This window comes from Cebus imitator, unplaced genomic scaffold (assembly GCF_001604975.1).
Source record: "Cebus imitator isolate Cc_AM_T3 unplaced genomic scaffold, Cebus_imitator-1.0 Scaffold212, whole genome shotgun sequence".
NCBI lineage: Eukaryota > Metazoa > Chordata > Mammalia > Primates > Cebidae > Cebus > Cebus imitator.
In genome coordinates, this window is record NW_016107527.1 from 3,557,055 (window position 1) to 3,579,063 (window position 22,009).

At 42.1% G+C, this 22,009-nt stretch overlaps 1 protein-coding gene across 2 annotated transcripts in view; it reads left to right on the forward strand.

The window, feature by feature from the left end:
- Positions 1-22,009, forward strand: part of PLXNC1 (plexin C1) — a 160,014-nt gene that overhangs the window by 65,793 nt on the left and 72,212 nt on the right. For both annotated transcript variants that reach the window (XM_017548650.2, XM_037745770.1), the window contains exons 6-9: positions 6,895-7,042; positions 11,013-11,100; positions 13,446-13,548; positions 13,991-14,077. In XM_017548650.2, coding sequence (XP_017404139.1) covers positions 6,895-7,042; positions 11,013-11,100; positions 13,446-13,548; positions 13,991-14,077 — 426 coding nt within the window. The remainder of the gene's footprint in view (positions 1-6,894; positions 7,043-11,012; positions 11,101-13,445; positions 13,549-13,990; positions 14,078-22,009) is intronic.

Here is a 22,009-nt window from a genome sequence, read left to right on the forward strand (position 1 = left end):
TTTTTTTTTTTAAGACAGGGACTTGCTCCCTAGGCTGGAGTGCAGTGGCATGATCTTAACTTACTGCAGCCTCGAACTCCTGGGCTTAAGGGATCTTCCACATCAGCCTCCCAAGTAGCTGGGACTACAGGTGTGTACCACCATATCCAGCTAATTTTTTTAATTTCTTGTAGTGATAGGCTCTCCTGTGTTGCCCAGGCTCGTCTCAAACCCCCTGGGCTTAAGTGATCCTCCCACCTCAGCCTGTCAAAGTGCTGGGATTATAGGCATAAGTGACAAGCCCATCCTCAAAACATTCTTTTACAGAACAGAACTAAACCAAGGAATTCCACCCTCACTAATATTATTGACATTATTCGTGAAGCTCTGTCTACTGCAGTAACACAAGAGAGAAGTAATACAAATAATTATTTGATTTAAATCTAAAAAAGTACCATTATTTGCTCATCTTAAGTGGTTGCATGTCTGCAGAATCTAAATACGTTAGCTTTAAAAATTATTCAAATGAATAGTGCTGAATGTTCAATAAATATTTAATATCAATAACCTTACTACATGTCAAACAAAACAAACTTTTAACTTCATGAATAAAAGGTCCTATTTATAAAAACAACAAAACTACTCAGCTATAAACTTAAGAGCAAGGTACGTATCCTGCTTGAAAACCATTCTTACTAAAAGAGATATGTGTTGGAGACAGCTACCAAAAAGTGATTCTTGCTTTGAACAACTTAAGCCGTTCTTTGTAATAGTAGTTAGATAGCAGGGCAGTGGTGTATTAAGGCTATTTTTTTTTTTTTTTTTTTTTTTGAGAAAGAGTCTTGCTCTGTTGCTAGGCGCCAGGCGCCAGGCTGGAGTGCAGTGGTGCAATCTGGGCTCACTGCAACCTCCGCCTCCTGGATTCAAGCAATTCTTCTGCCTCAGCCTCCTGAGTAGCTGGGATTACAGGCACCCACCACCATGCCCAGCTAATTTTTATATTCTTTAGTAGAGACAGGATTTCACCATGTTGGCCAGGATGGTTTTGATCTCTTGACCTCGTGGTCTGTCTGCCTTGGCTTCCCAAAGTGCTGGGATTACAGGCGTCAGCCATGGCGCCTGGCCAATTTTTTTTTTTTTTTTTAGACAGAGTTTTGCCTTTGTTGCCCAGGCTGGAATGCAGTGGCACTATCTTAGCTCACTGCAACCTCTGCCTCCTGGGTTCAAGCAATTCTCCTGCCTCAGCCTCCTGAGTAGCTGGGATTACAGGCACAGGCCACCACGCCTGGCTAATTTTTTATATTTTAAGTAGTGACGGGGTTTTACCATGTTGGCCAGGCTAGTCTCAAACTCCTGATCTTCAGGTGATCCACCTGCCTGGGTCTTCCAAAGTGCTGGGATTATAGGTGTGAGCCAGTGTGCCCAGTCTTAAGGCTATTTGTAAGTAATCATAGCAAAACCTTATCAATTAAATACATAAGCATAAATAAAAATACACAAAGTATTTTCTTAGACTATATGGAAAACATCTTGAACATATTCAGGCATGTTCTACATTTCTTGGTGGGAAGATATCATAAAAATGTCACTTCTTCCTCACCTATTTTTCTTGACTTCATGTAATTCCAATGAATTTTGAATAAGTATTTATTTAAAATTAATATGAAATTCATGTGGAATAACATGAACTGATCAAGAATATTCAAAACATATTTTGAAAAAACAGAAGTTTATTTAGGCAAGACCACTCCCATTAGATTGCAAACATAGATGATAGACAGACAGATAGATAGATAGATAGATAGATAGATAGATAGATGATCAACGGTAATTTAATCCATGATTCTGGTTTTAAATTAGGAATATAGATTCAGAAAATATAGTAGAAAGCTCAGAAATAGATGTAAAAATTTTAAAGAACAGATGTCATAAAGTAAGAGGAAACAAAAATAATTTCATAAAATGTGTGAGATAACCTGGCTTATACTATGGAAATGTAATTTCATATTTTACATTAAATATAAAAATAAAATTTAGACTAGGAAATTGATATGTAAAGATAAGTCACAGAAGTAACAGAAAATGAAATTGAACATAATTTGAAAGTATGATAATTTATTTTACCTCTGAAGCAATATAGTATGTAATAATGGAAGAAAGATATTCATATATGTGATTTCCTTTTTAAAAAAATCTATATGATAAATAAATACAAGTTAACTTGGCTGGGCCTGGTGGCTCATGCCTGTAATCCCAGCACTTTGGGAGGCCAAAGCAGGCAGATCACCTGAGGTCAGGAGTTCAAGACCAGCCTGGCCAACATGGCAAAACTCTGTCTCTACTAAAAATACAAAAACATTAGCCAGGCATGGTGGCGGATGCCTATAATCCCAGCTACTTGGGAGGCTGAGGCAGGAGAATCGCTTGAACCCAGGAGGTGGAGGCTGCGGGGAATCGAGATCACACCATTGCACTCCAACCTGAGTGACAAGAGCAAAACTTCGTCTCAAAAAAAAAAAAAAAAAAAGTTAACTAAAACACACACTTCAGGAAAATATTTGCCATAAACAAAATATTCATTATAAGATAATAACACTAAGAAAAATTAAAATGAAAAACATCAACACACCGAAAAATAAGTGGGCCAAAACACATATATTCTCACAAGAGGAGATTCACAAAGTAGATAAAAATATGGAAATATGTTCAACCTCACTAGTTTTCAAATAAATACAAATTAAAGCGATAATAAGCTATGCTAACACCCAGTGTTGGTGATGCCAATTAGCACAACCTTTTTGGAAAGCAATTTGGCAGCATGTTTCAAAAGTCATGAATTCATTCTGTTTGAAGCATTAATTTCAGCCTTAGAATTCTGAGGAAATAACTTGAAAGAAGAAAATCCCTAAGCATAAAGATGCTCTTGCAGTAGCATTTATAGAATTAGAAACCTGGAAATAATGAAACTGTTTAGCAATAAGGAATGATTCAGTAAAATAAGATATGTTGGCCTGATAAGAGTGTTGTGCAGCAAGTAATTCTTTGGCCCCGTGGATATTGCCAGCTAATCGACTCCCCAGGGGCCTCTGCATCCCCTCTCTCCCTTTCAGTCTTTACTTCCTCTTTATCCAGTTTGATTCAAGAAAGAGCCATCAGCCTGAGCCAGGCACGGTGGCTCACGCCTGTAATCCCAGCACTTTGGGAGGCTGAGGCGGGCGGATCACCTGAGGTTAGGAGTTCAAGACCAGCCTGACCAACATGGAGAAACTCCGTCTCTACTAAAAATACAAAAATAGCTGGGCATGGTGGTGCATGCCTGTAATCCCAGCTACTCGGGAGGCTGAGGCAGGAGAATCACTAGAACCTGGGAGGTGGAGGTTGTGGTGAGCTGAGATCATGCCATTGCACTCCAGCCTGGGCAACAAGAGCAAAACTATGTCTCAAAAAACAAACAAACAACAACAAAAAAAACAACACACTATCAGCCTGGTAAGGAGTCCTATGCTGGGTTTCTTAGGACGACCTTTAGCTTTTTGACCATACTCATCTGGAACCCAAGTCACACAAAAATACCTTCACCTCACTGGTTCCTCTCTCCCACTGCATCTGAAAAAAACATGCTGTCTTCTCTTTTTAGGTCCACTCCAACCTGGTTTCTGTCCCACTCTTTCCCTGAGCCGGTTCTTGGTAAGGTCACTAGCGAACTCCATGCTGCCATTCCAGCAGACACTATACGGTCCTTATGTTACTTGGCGGATAGGAAGCATTCTTGAAACCGTCTTTTCCATTGCTTTCTGTGGCATGCCCACTGCATGCTCTCCTCCTTCTCTGTGGCCAGGCCTCTGTTCCCTTGCTGGTTCCTTCTCTCCCTACCTCTAAATATTGGGAGCCATGTAAGGCCTAGTTCTGGCTTTTCCTCTCTTCTTACTCTATATTTTGTCTCTAGACAACCTTATCCTCTTCCATGGCTTTATAAGTCATCTGTATGTTCGTGTCTCCTTTATCCCCACCCCAGATTGCTCCTCTAAGCTCCAGGCCCATACCCAATTTGACACATCTGCTTGAGTATCACACAAGTGTCTTGAACTACATACACCCAAAGTTGAAGTCTTGAATCTTCCAGCCAGAGTCTGCCTTTCCTTGTCAGTGTGCCCCCTCTCCATGTATGGTACTCGTGGTAACTCCATTCATCCATTTGCTCACCAACATCCCCATATCCATATCTCCCACTTCCAGTCCTGCCCTATGCTCCTTACTTCTAAGGGGTACCTTGACTGTCTGGTTCTTTCCCTTTCCATGGTACCATCTTAGCTCCGTCATCTTTTGATGATCCCTTGATACCATGTGGCCCTCCAGTTTTATTCTAGTGGAGTGTTCCATGTACTTCCACTAGTCTATAAGCTCTTGGAGAGCAAGGACAAAGCTGTTTGGTTCACTGGTATAATCAGTGCATTGTGCAGCACTTGGCATACGTAACGAGCCTGATAAATATTTATGGAATAAATAAATGGAATAATTCCAGTTACATAAAAACTACATAGGTAAGAACTAGAAGGAAATGTGGAAAGTTTAAAAGAATTGGTGAAAATATGATTTAAAGAAATTCTGATACTCTTGTTATAATGTTTGAGCAGTGAATTCAATTCAAGACATATATGTGTCCAGCGTGGTGGCTCACGCCTGTAATCCCAGCACTATGGGAGGCCGAGGCAGGTGGATCACAAGGTCAGGAGATTGAGACATTCTGGCTAACACAGTGAAACCCCATCTCTACCAAACATCCAAAAAATTAGCCGGGCATGGTGGCAGGTGCCTGTAGTCCCAGCTACTTGGGAGGCTGAGGCAGGAGAATCACTTGAACCTGGGAGGCGGAGGTTGCATTGAGCCGAGATTGTGCCACTGCACTCCAGCCTGGGTAAAAAAAGCAAAACTCCCTCAAAAAAAAAAAAGACATATATGTATACAAGATAATATGTGATAGTGTGCTGAGATGTGTGGTGCAGATATAAATGCTGGGTTGAAGACTCAGCATGAGTGAGAGTTCAGTCATTTGTTGAAGATGAGTGAGTGGGAATGGTTTGGGATTCGGTACTGTGCTCAGAATCCCCTAAGGATAATTGAACTCCAGTGCAGGTGAGGTGGACTGAAGGAGCTGGCCTTCTTCCAGCATGATAATATGGTCCAGAAACAGAACTTTTTGACAATGGAAAGATAGGGGTGACCTCCAGGAGCTAGATTAGACTTAGCAAGCTTATTCGAGAACCAGGGAGACAGCAGTCTTAGGTGGCAGTGCAGCAAGTCTGGGAGGAAGTGAGAAGTATAACAGAAGACAGACAGCTGCCTGCTTGTCTAGACTATGGCTCTTCATAGGTGCTGATAAGGTGACCACTTCCTGTACTCCCAGGTTCCCTTTACTTAGCCCACATTCCCGCCAGATCCCATCATACTCCTGATGCAAAAGGAGTCCACTGTTGGCATGTTAATTCCTATAATTTTCCTTCTGAACAGGAGACCTGACTGCCTTGTTCCTTTGGACCATTTCCTTGGGAAAAAGTTACTTTGGAGAAATTTCAAGATTGTCTTGTTGTGTCCCCACTATACACATATACATATGTACAGGCACAAAGACATACCCCTGTACACATACAGACACACACACACAAAACACTCTGTCATCCAAATTTGATCCTATGTTTGACCACAAGCAAAACCTTAACTAATTCTAAAAGCACATTTCACAGACCACCTTCTTTAATCATTATGTAACAATATTAGCAATAAGGAAGAGTTGACAAATGTATCTTAAAACCTAGGATATCATCAAGGCACACCCTCTTAAATGAACCCTAGATCAAAGAGAAACAGATGAAAACAAAGTCATGTGTTTGGATGGGAATACTTAATATCATAAAGATATAAATTTTTCTAATATTAAGGCATATATTTAATATGATTTCATTTAGACTCAGTCCCCTCAACCCCTTTGGATAAAATGAACTTAAAGTTCATGTGGATGAATAATGTCCAGGAAGTGCTAAGAAAATTATGAAAATAGAGATAAAGAAGGAGAGATTTGCCTTATCAGATGCTAAATATATTTAAAATTACAGGAGTAAAAACTTAATGACGTTGAAATAGAAGTAGATCAATAGATTATTGGAAAAGAGCAGAGTTCAGAAATAGATTCCAGATAAATGGAAATTTAATATAGGACAAAATGGCATTTTAGTTCAGTGGGAAAAGGAGGTTTTTTTGTTTAATAAATGGCTGTGATGACATAATTGATTAACCATCTGGATAAAAATAAAGTTGGACCCTTATCTGACACTCTATATAAAAATAAGTTCCAGATGGATTAAAGACATGAACTTAAAAAATAAAGCAGTAAAGACGTTGGAACAATTTCATATTTGTCCATAAACTAGAGTTCGGAAAGCACTTTATAGCCAAGACAAGAAACCCTATATTTGATTACTTAAAAGCACATTGTGTAAGGGTAAAAGATGCCACAAGCAAAAGTTACAAGACAAACAGTAGATTAGGAGAAAATATGTGTCAGAAATATGACAGATAAATATCTACACCAGGCAGAGAGCTCTTGAAAACTGATAAAAATACACACACAAAGCAGAAAAATGGTCAAAGAATAAGAATATGCAGTTTACGAAAGAGCAAACCAAATAGCCAACAAAGCATCTATTTTTTTATATTTATATTATTTTTTTGGAGACAGGGTCTTGCTCTGTCACCCAGGAACATCCATTCTTTACATCAGCTCTTCTGAGAGCTGAGAGAATTTCTTCTTGGAAATTCTCCTTCTTATGGCAGGATCAAAGGGTGAAATCATGTGAGGTTCTGCGATGGATGGAAATGATGCAAAAATCATCATTTTTTCCTCATCTCTTCCCTGCACAGACTACAGTGACTATGGTGGGAAACTTCTTTCCAAGACACTCCAAATGCATGGTGAAGAATATGGACTCCAGCAGGGAGCTCTGCCAGAATAAAAGTCAGCTCAACTGGACATGCACCTGTAGCATCCCAACCAGAGCAGCCTACAGAGGTATGTGGACTCTTCTGGGGTGGTGGTTGTTGTTGTTGTTATAAAGTCAGAAAAACAAGGGAAGCTTTTGAGTTCAGGTTGCCCAAGGAATCCTAGTCATTCCCCCTCTGTAGACTTACTCGCTGCCTACCACCTGGTTCCCACTTTTCCCCTGGGTTCTCCTCACCTCTGCTCTAAGACCCCACTATCAGATATGCCTGGACAATGACAAGAGGAGGGTGAGCTGGATAGGAGAGTGCAGAAAAGCCAGACAGCATTGGGCCGACTGTACCCAAATGGTTTAGATAATTCAGAGATCTGAAAAGAAATTTTAACAACAAGTGTTCTATCAGCTTGAGTTCATTGCATTCATCCATCCGTCCAGGAAGTGTTTATTGAACATCTACTATATGTGAGGCACTATGCTATGTGCTCGGGATACAGTGACTCCCCTTTGCCCCTAAAAAAAAAGACTACACCCAGGGATAGAGAGAAGTAAGTGGCTCATTACAATGTGGTGTGTAAATGCAGCAAACATAGAGTACCATGAGAAGCACACGAAAAATGTACCTTACTGGACATGGCAGAAGGGGAAGGGGTAAGGATAGCTTCCTGGAGGAAATGATGTCCAGACTCCAGGGTAGAGTTGAGCCAGGCAAAGAGGAGGGGGATGAGTTTTCAGACAGAGACCAACCTGCACAATGGCCAGGAGAGAAAAAGCTTTATTTGAAGAAGCTTCTATATGGCCAAAGCAAATGGGGTAGGAGAAGGTGGAAAGGGGAGAGGGAGAGAAGATGGATACCAAAGAAGGCAGCCAGGGAACTGTGAAGGGTCTTATGAACCAGGAATCCTGGGAGCTGTGATGAGACACTGAGAGGTTTAAGCTGGAGGCTGGCAAGACACTCAGATTTATACGACAGAAAGGTTCAATTGTGCATTGTCTGTCTTTCCTGCTGGAATGTAAGCCCCATGGAGTCAGGGACTTTGGGAAGATGTCTTCCCTGCTGTACTTAGAAGAGTGTCTGGCACAATGTAGCCATTCACAATCAATAAATGTTTGTTGAATGAATGAATGGTTTGAAGGTGGAGGATGGACCAAAGAAGGGAATGACTTAAAGACTGAGTTCCAAAAGATCAGATAGGAAAGCTACTGGAGGGGTCCGGGTGAGAGGGAAAGTGAGAGCTGGAGGAGAGGCCAAGGGGGATGGAGAGAAGTGGATTCAGAAGATGGTTAGGCAGTGCACTGGGCAGACGGAGGACTCCTGAGTCTCTTCAGATAAGGAGGACTAGTAGTAGAGTTGAGCTCATGGAGTAGGTCTCCAGGAATGAGTGAGGATCATTAATGGAACTGAGTGGGTTTTGTGGTGAGAGCTGGAGTTACCCAATGTCTTAGTCCATTCTGGCTGTTATAACAAAATACCTGAGACTGGATCATTTATAAACAATAGAAATGTATTGCTTACAGCTCTGGTGTCTGGGGAGTCCAAGGTCAAGGCTCCAGCAGATTCAGTGTCTGCCAAGGGCTTGGCCTCTGGCTTCACAGATGGCACCTTGTTGCTATATTCTCACATACAGAAGAGGCAAGGGAGCCCTCTCACGCCTCTTTTATAAGGACACTAATCACATTCATGAGGTGCAGCCCTCATGATTTAATCACTTCACAAAGCCCTCATGGCTTGATACTCTCACATTGGGTGTTAGATTCCAACATACAAATTTTGGGGAGACATCAACATTCAGACCATAGCACCCAATTGATCCTAAATCCCTCAAAAGGTAATTTAATGCACCAGGCCAGAGATGTGAGCTTAAAAATGCCTCTCAGCCACTGTGGCTGTGGCTGTCTGGGTCTGATTGCTTGGAAAATCACCTCAATTTTCGGCTTTACTTTGTCCACACCATGCAGCCTTTGTGATGCACTTCTGGTTAATTTTGTTCATGGAAATGCAGACCTTGCTCACCTATAAAATATGCTTCTGAAATATTTGAGATCACCTTGTAAAGCTAGTTGGTTGCTTTTAGAGCCTCCATCAGTTGCACCCAGCCCTTCACCTGCCGTTTTCTGAATAGCTTACATATTCTGAACAGGCAAACAAATTCGCTTCCCAGCCTCTTGTACTCAGCCAGCCAGTGACCATTGCCAAGCCTTTATCCATGGCCTTTGAATCTAGAATAGTTTCCCCACTTACAAAATCCTGTCTCCCTTTCTGCTTTGAAACATTGGAGAAAAGTCACCTCTTCCATGTGGTCTCTACTATGGAATAAATCATATTTATTCTTGCCAGATTCTGCTCTTTCTCAGCGATTCTAACTCCCCTTTGATCTTCGATGCACACCCCTGCATTGGTACCCAGGTAGCCAGAGGGAACTGAACCCACTCATAGGGTGTTTCCTTGAGCGTGCTGTTATCATTGTGTTTTGTTCACCTAAGTTAAATGCTTTCATAGAAGAAATCATGAATATCCATTTCCTTGTGATATTTCCAGATAGAGTTTTGTACCTATTTGATGCTTGAAAAAAAGTGTGACTTTTGCAGTCTTCATCACTGGACACTTACAGATTCCACTGAAGTGTATTTTCACTGGGGGTCCCTCAGAGCTGACTGGCCCTGTGTTCATTCGACTTACATGTATCAAGTGTCTGTTCAGAGGCTTTTGCAGAGAGGTCATGCCAGCCCTCCAAGCCTCTTTGTCTTGAGAACAGAAGATGATCATTTCACATATACCCACTGTACGTGAACCGAATTTTATGTGGAATTCTGGCTTTCATGGGGAGTGTTATTGCTGTGGAGAGACACCTTAGGGTAAGGGTTCTTAGGCTTTGTGAACAACACACTAATAAAATTTCAGTAAGAAAATTAGGGGTGCCAATGGAGGCAAGCCAGCTTCTTATTTTGTCAAGACTTGGATTTAAAAAGCACCCTCTCAGCTGGGTATGGTGGCTCACGCCTGGAATCCCAGCACTTGGGGAGGCTGAGGCGGGCAGATCACTTGAGGTCAGGAGTTCAAGACCAGCCTGGCCAACATGGTGAATCCCTGTCTCTATTTAAATAAATAAATAGCACCATCTCCTATTCCTATTAATTCATCAAAGGAAAAAGATATTAATACCTTGTTATTAGCACTGGTCCCTGGACAGAAGGGGATTTGAAGGGTGCCACTCTGTGTGTGGCAGAATGCCCAAACCTGGGCTCTATACAATCGTTCCATGGGAAGCAGTTCACCCCAGTCCTGCTAAATCAGAATATTCAGGAGCATGACCCTGGAATCTATATTTTTGTAAATTTCTCAGGTGATTCTGATAGACAACCGAGTCTGGGAATCACTACCTTGGACAGGGTATATATGTTTAAGGAGACACAGGAAATATTCTATGTCTCTAACGCTGTTTTAGAAGCTTTAAATCTTTGTTATTTTGTTCTTTTGGGGTTTTCTAACCAATGAGTAGGTTTTCAAAGGCAGATAAGAAATCCTTCATCACAGATTTGGTAACAGTCGACCCCCAAGAAGATTGTGCAACCCTGCCCATAGGAACTACCCTTTAGAGTATGTTAGGTAAATATTTGCAGCGTGGATTTTTCTGAAGGTACAGGATTTCTAACGTTCCAATTTTCATGTTCTAGGCACTTCTTGCTTGGTGACTTGTTTTATTCTTATGCCTTGGCCAATTAAAAGCTGAGATAGTGATCCCTAGGAGAGTGTGAGATGTAAATGAGCTGTAAAATGGCTTTTTCCTAGTGATTATCCATGGGAGGCTTGGAACTCGAGGTGGGCTCAGTCTGTTTGGAGGCTTGAGCTGTGCACGCCGGCTGCCTGATGCGAATGGCCCATGGGAAGGAACCACAAACTGACTGAAATGTTAGCAAACAGCTGCCACGCTCCCGCCCACTATGCAGAGGAGGCAAAAATATTTATTTTTTTTTGCATTTACAGCTATGCTTGACTATAGCAGGAATCTACCATAAATGACTTTTTTCCTCCCTTCGCTCCAGATGTTTCAGTTGTCAACGTGATGTTCTCCTTCGGTTCTTGGAATTTATCAGGCAGATTCAACTTTACCAACTGCTTATCATTAAAAGAGTAAGATTTTATTTGAAATTTGAATATTCTCTCGTTGGTCTTAATTTGCTTATTTGTTTGACTCTTCCATTTCCTAAAGAACTCTTTTGTGAGATAGAACTTTCCAAAATGCCTTTTGGAGCATGGCCTAATGGGAGGTGGGAGAGCCACTGAGCTAATAAGCTCAGCTCACGTTCTAGCCCGGACTAGTAAGCTCGCAACTCAAGGGAGAGAGATTGTGCTTAAGTGATTATACCCTCAGGGAAATAGATCTTCCCAACGCTGAGAGGCAGCCTTGAAATAAGTAAAGAAGAAAGGACAAGCCAAATGCAGTGGCTCACATCTGGAATCCCAGCACTTAGGGAGGCCTAGGTGGGCAGATTGCTTGAGCCCAGGCGTTTGAGACCAGCCTGAGCAACATAGTGAGATGCCATCTCTACAAAAAATACAAAAGTTAGCTAGGCATGGTGGTGCGTGCCTGGAGTCCCAGCTACTTGGGAAGCTGAGGTGGGAGGATCACAGCCTAGGAGCCAGAGGTTGCAGTGAGCCGAGATGGCACCACTGCACTCCAGCCTGAGCGACAGAATGAGACTGTCTCAAAAAAAATAAAAAAGAAAAGAAAAGAAAAAAAAAAGATGAAGAAGAAGGAGCACTGCTAGGCTCTCTCCTGATTGGAATGGCTTCGGGAATTTAGGCAGATCGAGAAACATTGAGCCTAGGGGTAAGAAGTCTTACTCAAGAAGGACAAGGGGCGGTCCCTTTCACCAAAAGAACATGTTCCTGCTGCCCCCCTTTTCACCATATTTGGCTCCTTTGAGCTACATAGGCCCCCGAGTTATTGCCAAACCTCACTCTTCGCTTCTAAAGCAGCAAGAGGACACAGGAAATCTGTTTCTCAGACGCCTGACTTTCCAACTGGAAGTTGGGACGGAAGTCCCCAGGGCACCTTGGGAGACTGCATGAGTCGCGACTGTAGATCACACCATGGTTTGATCGACCAGCTGTTCGAGTACCAAATGGGAGTTTCTTTTGGCCTGGCCTGGGAGCCATGGTTTCTCTGGGGAAAATGAATCTGAGCTTGAAGCTGAGCTAGGAGGCTGCTCTTGAATGATTAGAGCAAGAGCCCCTGGGCCTAATCTCCTCCACGGAGGCACTTTGAAAAAGATGACACAAGGGCCCCGTTCAATTATTGCTAAGAAACAGAATGAATTTAGGAAGAAAAAAATACAAAAATTGCTATGGAAAGCCTCAGAAGTTCGTGAAAATAGGAAAAAAGGGGAAGAATTAAATAGAATTGTGTAACTCAGACAGTTGAAAGATAATGTAGCTCCCCTGATGCTCAGTTTTAAAGGCCAGATGAAAGGAACCGACTCGCCCCAGGTCCCACAACTCGGTAATTAAGAACTAGACCTCAGACCTAGGTCCCCCAGGGAGGGTGAGAGCCCTTTCCGTAGGTAACTGCTTCCTGTTAGGAAAGCACTTAGTATGGTAATCACACCCCAGGGGTAGAAGAAGTGTGCAAATCACAAACCCGCTTTAGGTCACTTAGGTGGCCGGATCCACACAAAAGCCAGGGTGTCTCCTCCTTCCATGGAAACTGCAGTTTCTGTAGGTCAGGGTCTCAGAATGTTTCCTCATTTCTTGGAGAAGGTATAAAATACAAACTGGGTCCGCTTGCCCTGTGCTAGCGCCCCTTGCTAGAGCTGAGGCTTCCTCTGGCCTCGCTTAGCCACGTTTCCAGATCATACGGGATTTCCCTTTTTCACATTCCTTCTCATAAGGGCTTTTTAAGTCCTCCACAGTTTACCCAATCATGATAGGTGATTTGATTAGTAGACACACAATTCTTCTTAATTAGATTATGAAGCAAGCACAGGCCCCTCGTTGCCTCTGCTTGCCAGCTAACACTTTCTGTCTCACATCTTCCAGGCAGTTTGCAGTGTGACTGCTGGCGTGAGTGAGGGCTTCCTGATTTTGGAAGGCAGGGTGGGTAGAGGCAGGGAGAGAGAGATCTGTCTCCAGAAGGACTTACCTGAGGGTAGACAAATAGCAGAACTGGATTCAGAAACAGATTCATTGGGTTCTTGTTACTTACAGACCAGCAGGTGACCCAGCTTCAGGTTTCTATGGCAACACCTCTGCAGGTGCCACTCTGGCCCATCAACCTGAGGGCTTCCGAGAGCAGGGCACAAAGCCTTACAGGACTGTCCTCTGTCCCTGCTTTCTCTCAATCTGTCCAGGGTTTTTTTTTTTTTTTTTTTTTTGTCTTCTTTTAAATGCTTGCATGTCGAATCACAGAGGGAAATTCTAGGATGTGAATATTGTCCTAAAGATGCAGGAATTAAGTCGGTTTTCTGTGTTGCTAGATGCCCAGCATGTGTGGAAACTGGCTGTGCATGGTGTAAAAGTGTGAGAAGGTGTATCCACCCCTTCACAGCTTGTGACCCTTCTGATTATGAGAGAAACCAGGTAAAGTGACATTTTTTGGTATTGTAAGTCTTAACTGCCAGGGGCAGTGGCTCATGCCTATAATCCCAGCATTTTGGGAGGCTGAGGCGGGTGGATCACCTGAGGTCAGAAGTTCGAGACCAGCCTGACCAACATAGAGAAACCTCATCTCTACTAAAAATACAAAATTAGCCAGATGTGATGCCGCACACCTGTAATCCCAGCTACTTGGGAGGCTGGGGCAGGAGAATCGCTAGAGCCCAGGAAGTAGAGGTTGCAGTGAGCCAAGATCGTGCCACTGCACTCCAGCCTGGGAGACACAGTGAGACTCTGTCTCAAAAATAGAAAAAGTTTAACCAAAAATAAATGTCTGTGACCGCCTAGTCCTACTTTCTCTTTTATGTTTGTTGCACACTTCGAATTTACCACCCATGTGGACATTCACGGAATGTTTCCATTCCAGGAACAATGTCCAGTGGCTGTCGTGAGGCCGTCAGGAGGAGGAAGAATGAAGGAGAATAAGGGGAACAGAACCAACCAGGCTTTACAGGTCAGACTCTATTTCTGTGTGGTTAAGGGGAAAACCTCTCTGAATGACCATGACAACTCGTACTACTTTGGGTTCCTTAAAATATTCCGTATTTTTACTTTCTACCAAAATTCCCTTTTGTATCTTTGGTTTTTAACCAAGTTTCACTTAAATTAGCTCAATACATCAAAGGCTGGACACTCACATAAAATAAATTAAAACTCTGTAATTATGAAAAATGGTGTTGCTCTGGTTGAAATAAAATTGTAAAGGTGACTTTGTGGCTCACTGGGGAAGAGCTGGGAGGGAGTTATAGCCTACCATGAGGGATTTCGACTTGCACCATATATAATTGCGTTTCTGGGAGTTATGTATGTGCATGGGAATCTGTGCAAAGTGTGCAAACCAACCTCGATTCAGTTGTTTTTTCCGGCTTTGTAGGGAGATCAAACCAGTAGTGAGTACTGCTAAACCAGAATTGTTAGAGGATGTGTATTTCTCTCGTCTTCTCAAAAGTGGCTCTTTATCCATAAACTTTCCTTGGAAATTCCTTTCATTTTCTTCATAATAAATTACTAAGTCACCATGTCAGTCATGTTTGAAAAGAGGGGACGTGACAACATAAACATTTATGGGCGGAACACATGTGGCTGTGCTTAGAGCTTCACTCAGTCAACAAAAGTTCATTGAGCATCTATATGTGGTAAAACCCAAAAAGAGGATAAGTCCGGCCCTCGCTAACCTTGGAGCCTAGCAGAAACAGACAAATTAAAAAGGGCGGCTCTGGGGAGAAAAAAAGCTCTGTTTTCCATTTCTCTAATCTGTGGTGGGTTTTTTTTCACTGCTGGAAATCCATTAACTGACATTACATAATCCGTGGTTTTTGACTTCTCCATTTGCTGCTACCTAAGGTCAAGTGCAAAGGTGAATAAGTAGCACATTTTTAATCATCACTGAGAATTTGATAGTAACTTCAGGTGAACTAAGTAACAAACAGAGGGAATGTGAATCAAATGGACATAAAGTTAATTAAAGACGTTAGAAAAGCTTGGTGCTCAGGCAGCTCCAGACTTTAGCAGTCTTTGAGGTCTTGTTAAGTAATGGGCTCCTTTTCTCATCCCACTGGTTTGGAAAACTAAGACACAGTGACAAGGACTTGGATCAGGGAGACGGTGGTTTTCTTTTTAATTAAACTTTGTTGTTGTTCTGGGTTTTATTTATTTTTTTAGTTTTGATAAAATATACAAATGAAATTTATAATTTTTACTACTTTTAACTGTATAGTCATGGTAAGTACATTCACATTGTTGTGCAATTCATCTCCAGAACTCTCTTGCAAAACTGAAACTCTATGATCCTTAAATAATAACGTTCCATCTCTCTTTCCCCCCAGCCCTTGGCAACCGCCATTCTAATTTTTTGTCTCTATGAATTTGACTGCTCTAGGTACCTCATATAAGTGAATTTGTCTTTTTGTGCTGGCTTCTTTCACTTAGCATGATGTCCTTAAGGTTCCTCCATGTGGTAGCATGGGTCAGAATTCCCTTCTTTTCTAAGGCTGAATAATCCAGTGTATGTATATACCACATTTTGTCTATCCATTCATCCATGGATTAACGCATGGGTTGCTTCCACATTTTAGCTGTGATGAATAATGCTACTAGGAGCGTGAGTGTGCTGCTATTTCTTCGAGACCTGCTCTCAATTCTTTTGGGTATATGCCCAGAAGTAGAGTTACTGGATTGTATGGTAATTCTACTTTTGGTTTTTTGAGGAACCGTTGTACTGTTTTCCATGGCAACGATACCACTTTGCATTGCCACCAATAGTGCACGAGGGTTCCAGTTTCTCTACATCCTCACCAACGCTTGCTATTTTCTGATTTGTCTGATAGTAGCCATCCTAATGTGTGTCATGTGGTATCTCATTGTGGTTTTGTTTTGCATTTCCTTGATGATTAATGTTGTTGAGCATCTTTTTATATGCTTGCTGGCCATTTATGTGTCTTCTTTGGAGAAATGTCTAATTAAGTCCTTTGCCCATTTTTTAAATTGGGTTCTTTTTGTTGTTGTTGAGTTGCAGGAGTTCTTTACATATTCTGGATATCAACCCCTTAAATATATCATTTGCCACTATTTCCTCCCATTCCATAGGCTGCCTTTTCATTCTGTTGACTGTGTCCTATAATATACATGGAGTTTTAAATTTTGATGAAGTCCAGTTCATTTATTATTTTTTTCTTTTATTTTCCATGCTTTTGGTGTGAGATCCTAGAAATCATTGCCAAATTCAGTGTCATGAAACTTTCCCTGTTTACTTGTAAAGGTCTGTAGAATTTATATTTTGGTCTCTGATTTATTCTGAGTTCATTTTTACATATGGGATGAGAAATGGGTCTAACTTCACTCTTTTGCATGTTGATATCCAGTTTTTCCAACATCATTTGTTGAAAAAAATGTCCTTTCCCTATTGAATGGTTTTGACACCCTTGTTGAAAATCATTTCACCATATTTGTGAGAGTGTATTTCTAGGTGTTCTTTTCTATTCTATTGATTTATCTCTGTCTTTATGTCAGTACTGCCTTATTTGATTACTGTAGCTTTGTAGTAAATTTTGAAACCAGGAAGTGTGAATCCTTCAAATTTGTTCTTCTTTTTCAAGATCGTTTTGGAAAACAATAAACTTTAAATTTTGAGATAACCGTAGATTCACATGCAGTTGTAAGACAATAATATTTAACATCTTTTACCTGGTTTCCTTCAATCTTGCAAAACTATAGCACAGCCCCGCAGTCAGGATACTGATGTTGACAGCAGTCGAGACACAGAACAGCTCTGTCGTCACAAGGCTCCCCAGGTTGCCTTTGCACAGTCGCACCCATTCCCCTCCTCCCTCCCATTCCCATCTCTGATGCCTGGCAACCACTGATCTCGGCTCCATTTCTATAATTTTATCATTTCAAGAATTTTATATAAACGGAATCATCCAGATGTACCCTTTGGGGGATTGGCTCTTTTAACTCAACATAATTCTCTGGAAATTCATCCAAGTTCTTTTATGTATCAATAATTCATTCCTTTTTATCGCCGAGTCGTGGTCCAGGCAGCGGCTTTTTAAATGTCTTTAATTTTAAAGACAAATATCATAAAGTCACTACATCCTGGTTTCCTGCAGTGTGTCTCTCTGCACCTTTTGAACTGTGTGGTTAAAAGGACTGGGGTCACCACAAGAGAAGGAGAAGGCTGAAAATAAACAAAAGCCCAGGTCTGTCTTCAGTGCTTCTCTGTGGATTACCCTTCTAAGTATGGAGAAAGACATTTTGTTGATACTGACATGTTTTCTTTAAATTTGTGTCTCAGAACAGAATCTCTCTTTTGTTTGCTAGAGAATGGAGTGTTATTTGTCACAGGAGGGATATCTCCTGCTCTGTGAAACACTGCTGTCTTTCGTTATCATGTGGAATGTGTAACATTCTGGTTTCCACTTTAGGTCTTCATGTTGGCCTTGAACAAAGCACCCAATGTCTTTGTGATTCTTTTGCTACCAGAGAAGGCACTCACAGCTTCGCTTCAGTGCATTTGCCCACATCACGTATGTACTGAGTACTTCCTGTGTGGCAGGCACTGTCTTAGGCTTCTAGGATCCTGAACTTGGATCATTTCCAGAGACATTTATTGCACACCTATTAGATGCCATTATACTGAGCTCCACAGATTCCATGAGGAGGATACAAATGAATCAGGCACATCTCTGGCCATCAGTCTCAAGAATCTTATCCATGAGTATGTAAGCAACAATACAAGATTTTTAAAATGTTAAAATAGGGAAAGTACCAGAAAGTATACAGAGAGCCTCTCTGTGCCCGGGGCTTTGTCTTAGTCCTTCCTGTTTGCTTAAGCCGAGTGCCTCGAAGTTGAAAACACTTAATCAGTGTGGTTGGTTAAGTCTTTGATTGACAGATGGATCGATTGATGGAGATGGCATTTCAGCCCACCTTTGAGGGACGAGAAGTATCCAGACAGATGAATGCAGGCATTTGAAGAAGAGAAACCAGCCTAAGCACAGTGTGGAGGTAGGAGCCAGAAGATTCCAGGACACATGCTAGAGGAAACCCTAAGTAGGAGCAGAGGCTGCAGGAAATGATGAGACCCAAGGTTGAAATGACACTGGAGCCTGCGTCTATAGGGCCTCACATACCAGCCCCTGGAGTTTTGACTTTATTCTTCAGTGGCAGTGGAATGCTATTCAAGATGCCTTATTTGAGTTTTTTGGTGTATGGATTTGCTAATCCAAGGATCTGGTACTTATGAGGTAGGGTCCTGGTTCAATCCCTACAAAGCCGGTAGCCCTCACACTGTTCCGTGACCCCAAGACCCACCCCTGTGTCCTGACCCTGAAATGTATACCATCATCTGCCAAGGGGGCTGCATGAGAGAAATGCGTGACCGCAGTAGAGAAATGCGTGACCGCAGTAGAGAAATGAACTCAGAAATCTATGTATGACCTTGGAGGAGTATTTTAAGCTATAAAGGCCAGTATCTGACCGTCTGTCTGTCTGTCTGTCTATCTGACCGTCTGTCTGTCTGTCTGTCTTTCTGACCGTCTGTCTGTCTGACCATCTGTCTGTCTGTCCGTCTGTCTGACTGTCTGTCTGTCTATCTGTCAGTCTGTCTGACCATCTGTCTGACCATCTGTCTGTCTGTCTGTCTGTCTGTCTGTCTGTCCGTCTATCTGACCGTCTGTCTGTCTGTCTGTCCGTCTATCTGACCGTCTGTCTGTCTGTCTATATGTCTGTCTGTCCGTCTGTCTGACCGTCTGTCTGTCTGTCTGTCTATCTGACCATCTGTCTATCTGTCTGTCTGTCTGTCTGTCTGTCTGTCTGTCTCCACAGATCTAGTAGTTGAAACTTGTCGGGACCGTTGGCCCCGTCACCCTGCCCTAACCACTTCTCCTTCCATTTCTTAACCTTCTTATATCTGGTGCCTTTACCCCCTGAGAGTAGAGATAGTTCCCCTCTCTTTTGTGCATTCAAGGAGAGATTGTGAAAATTTCTGATATGATGTCATTCTAATATCTGTCGTTACTCTCAATATGCTCATCACTATGGGGCAGAAATGAACCATACAAAGTCATATCTCCTGGCAATTTATATTCAAATGGTTTTCTTTCTCTTCCTTGCACCTCCTCTTATCTTCCTCCATCACTTTTTATTCCCCTGAGATGGAGTTTCACTCTTGTTGCCCCAGCTGGAGTGCAGTGGCCCGATCGCGGCTCACTGCAACCTCTGCCTCCCAAGTTCAAGTTCTCTGCTTTGGCCTCCCAAGTAGCTGGGATTGCAGGTGCCTGCCACCATGCCCAGCTAATTTTTTATATTTTTCGTAGAGACAGGGTTTCACCATGTTGGGCAGGCCATTCTCAAACTCCTGACCTCAGGTATCCACCTGCCTCAGCCTCCCAAAGTGCTGGGATTACTGGTGTGAGCCACCACACCTGACACCTCCATCACTTTTGAATATGCATTTTTGATCTCTCACAGGCAATCCAAATAAATGCTTTTGGGGACCTTGCCTTCAAGAGTGAAAATGAATTTCACATATACCTTGCTGACTAGTTTCTATGGGCCTAGCATAGGGCCAGGTACTGTAGAATTAACTTATAATCATTCATGTATTCATTCATTCAAAATGTGTTTGTTGAGCAACTCCTATGTGCTAGACAGGCAAAACGCATGGCTGCATGGAGCTGACATGGCAGAACTTATAATATTTTCATGAAGCAGTTGAATATGCACAACAGAAAAAGATACAAGAGAGAATGCCAGAATGTACTCAATTGAACAGTGGTAGCAATGTTTGTTGAGCCTGTGCCACGCCCTGAGCGTAGTATCTAAGTCTCACAATGGACCTATTTTCCCCATTTTATAGATAAGGAGGTTTTGGCTCAGAGAGAGTAAATGGTAATAAGAGAGTGAATCCAGGCAATCTGACTCAACATAGTTTTAACCACTAACCTACATTGTATGCCCTAAATTGGACATAAACATGGGTTAAACCATACTACCGATGATATTAATAAAAGTCAGTCTGGAAGAAAGAACTCTAATCTTGGCTTCTCTTGCTATTAGACCGTCAAAGCCTGCCCTGATCTGTGCCTCACATGTAGGGTGGGAGCAAGACCTCCAACCTGGCCAGGCTGTGTGGGGAGTATATTCACCTCAAAGATACGGGAGAAAAGGGTGGGGCAGGGTGTGGTCAGAGGGGAGGAGTCAGACCCAGACAAGACTGGACATCTGCTCCAAGACAGAGAGAGAAGAGGCTTAGGTAGGCAACTGAGGCCCTTGGGAGCAGCAAGAATCTCATGCATGTGTTGAATCTTGGCCAAGGGTGGACTCTGAGAGCCTGGGTTTAAGTTGCAATCAGGGCCCTCCACTGGCTGGGAAGAGCTGCCCTCCCTGGCCCTGGAATTTTGGTCACCCAGTCCAGGTCTGGGGAGCCATACTCAGCAGGCTCAAGGGCCAAGAGGAATAGCGAGTTGTTCAGGGGGTGGCCTTGGCAGCCAAGGTAGCCCCTTTTAGAGTCTGCAGCTCAGAGAAGTGAGTCTCAATCTCTTCGCACAGGGCTTTGATCTGTCACCTTCTCCCTGGAAGTCTCAAGCTCTGCGAAAGGAGGCGCTGCTAATTCTTGGCATTCCCAGGGCCAACCAAAATCACATCTCAAGTTCCCTGGAGCCTGTATGAGGGGCCCCCATGAAAAGGCATTTGTCCCAGGGGATAGGCATCAAATGGTGAACCATGTTTTCCCATTTCGCTCTCTGTTTTCTTGGCTGGAACTGTATTTTGCTCTTTTCTTTCCATATCTCACCTCCTCTTTCTCTTTCGCATTTCCACTGCTGCTTACCACTCTTCTCAATTTATACATTTCGTAATATATTAGCGCCATCCTCTTCTCAGTCATTAATAAAGATGTTAAATAATCCTGAACCAAATACTCACTCCTGTAGGGCCCTACAGGACACTTTCCTTTAATTAGTTGTGCTACCTTTCATCTCTCTAATGTCCTTTGGTTTCAGTGTTCCAGCTGGTTTTGAATCCATGTGACTTTTTATCCAGTCCTGTTTGAACTGATTTCATGAGTGAAAATCCAAGAGACATTTTCCTGAGTGTTGATTCAGGTCCAGGCCTACAGACAGCTTTGCCATAGTCAGATTTTTTTTTTTAACAGATTAATAGAGTGCAATTTGGCCTTAATAAACTGAGCCCTCCTAATGCACCTCTTTCCAATATTCTTTTCAATCATAGCAGCATTTTCTCCATTAATGTCATGGCAATTTGAATTGTGTTGATGTCAGACTTCACAAAAGGTACTCTTACTGTCAGAAGTAATCCTCTTAGACCTTTTCAAAGATAACTATTTCTTAGTGGCTGTGCTATTTCCAATATCGTATAATGACAGTTAAAAATAAAAAATAAAAAGGATTGGGTATTCTATAAATCTCCTAATTAACCAGTTTCTAATGTGCTTTCTTATACAAAACAGAAAGTGAAAACCAGAGCTCATAGCAGTTTATGAAATAAGTTCAAATTGTGCAGCCATAAAAATAATCCTGAAGTCTTTAAAATGTAACTGACAGGAAGATTATTCCGAGGTTAATTGCTGGCCAACATAGGGCTGTGATGGTTATAGTCAATGATATTTTGATTTGATATATAGAAATCTTTGTATATAGACTGAGGGAGGAATCTCACTATAGGGCTGTAAGAATTTGTCTCTTTGTATTGAGGTCAATTATATTTTAAATTTAACCCCTTCTGAAATGTATAAGCTTGTAGGGCTGGCTACTTTATGCCAGGTTTTATGAATTAACTAACTCTTGATGAAAATACAAATGTGTAGAACCTTTATGGGGAGATGATTCTTTGCCTTTTTGTCTGTACTAGATTTTCCAGAATCTTT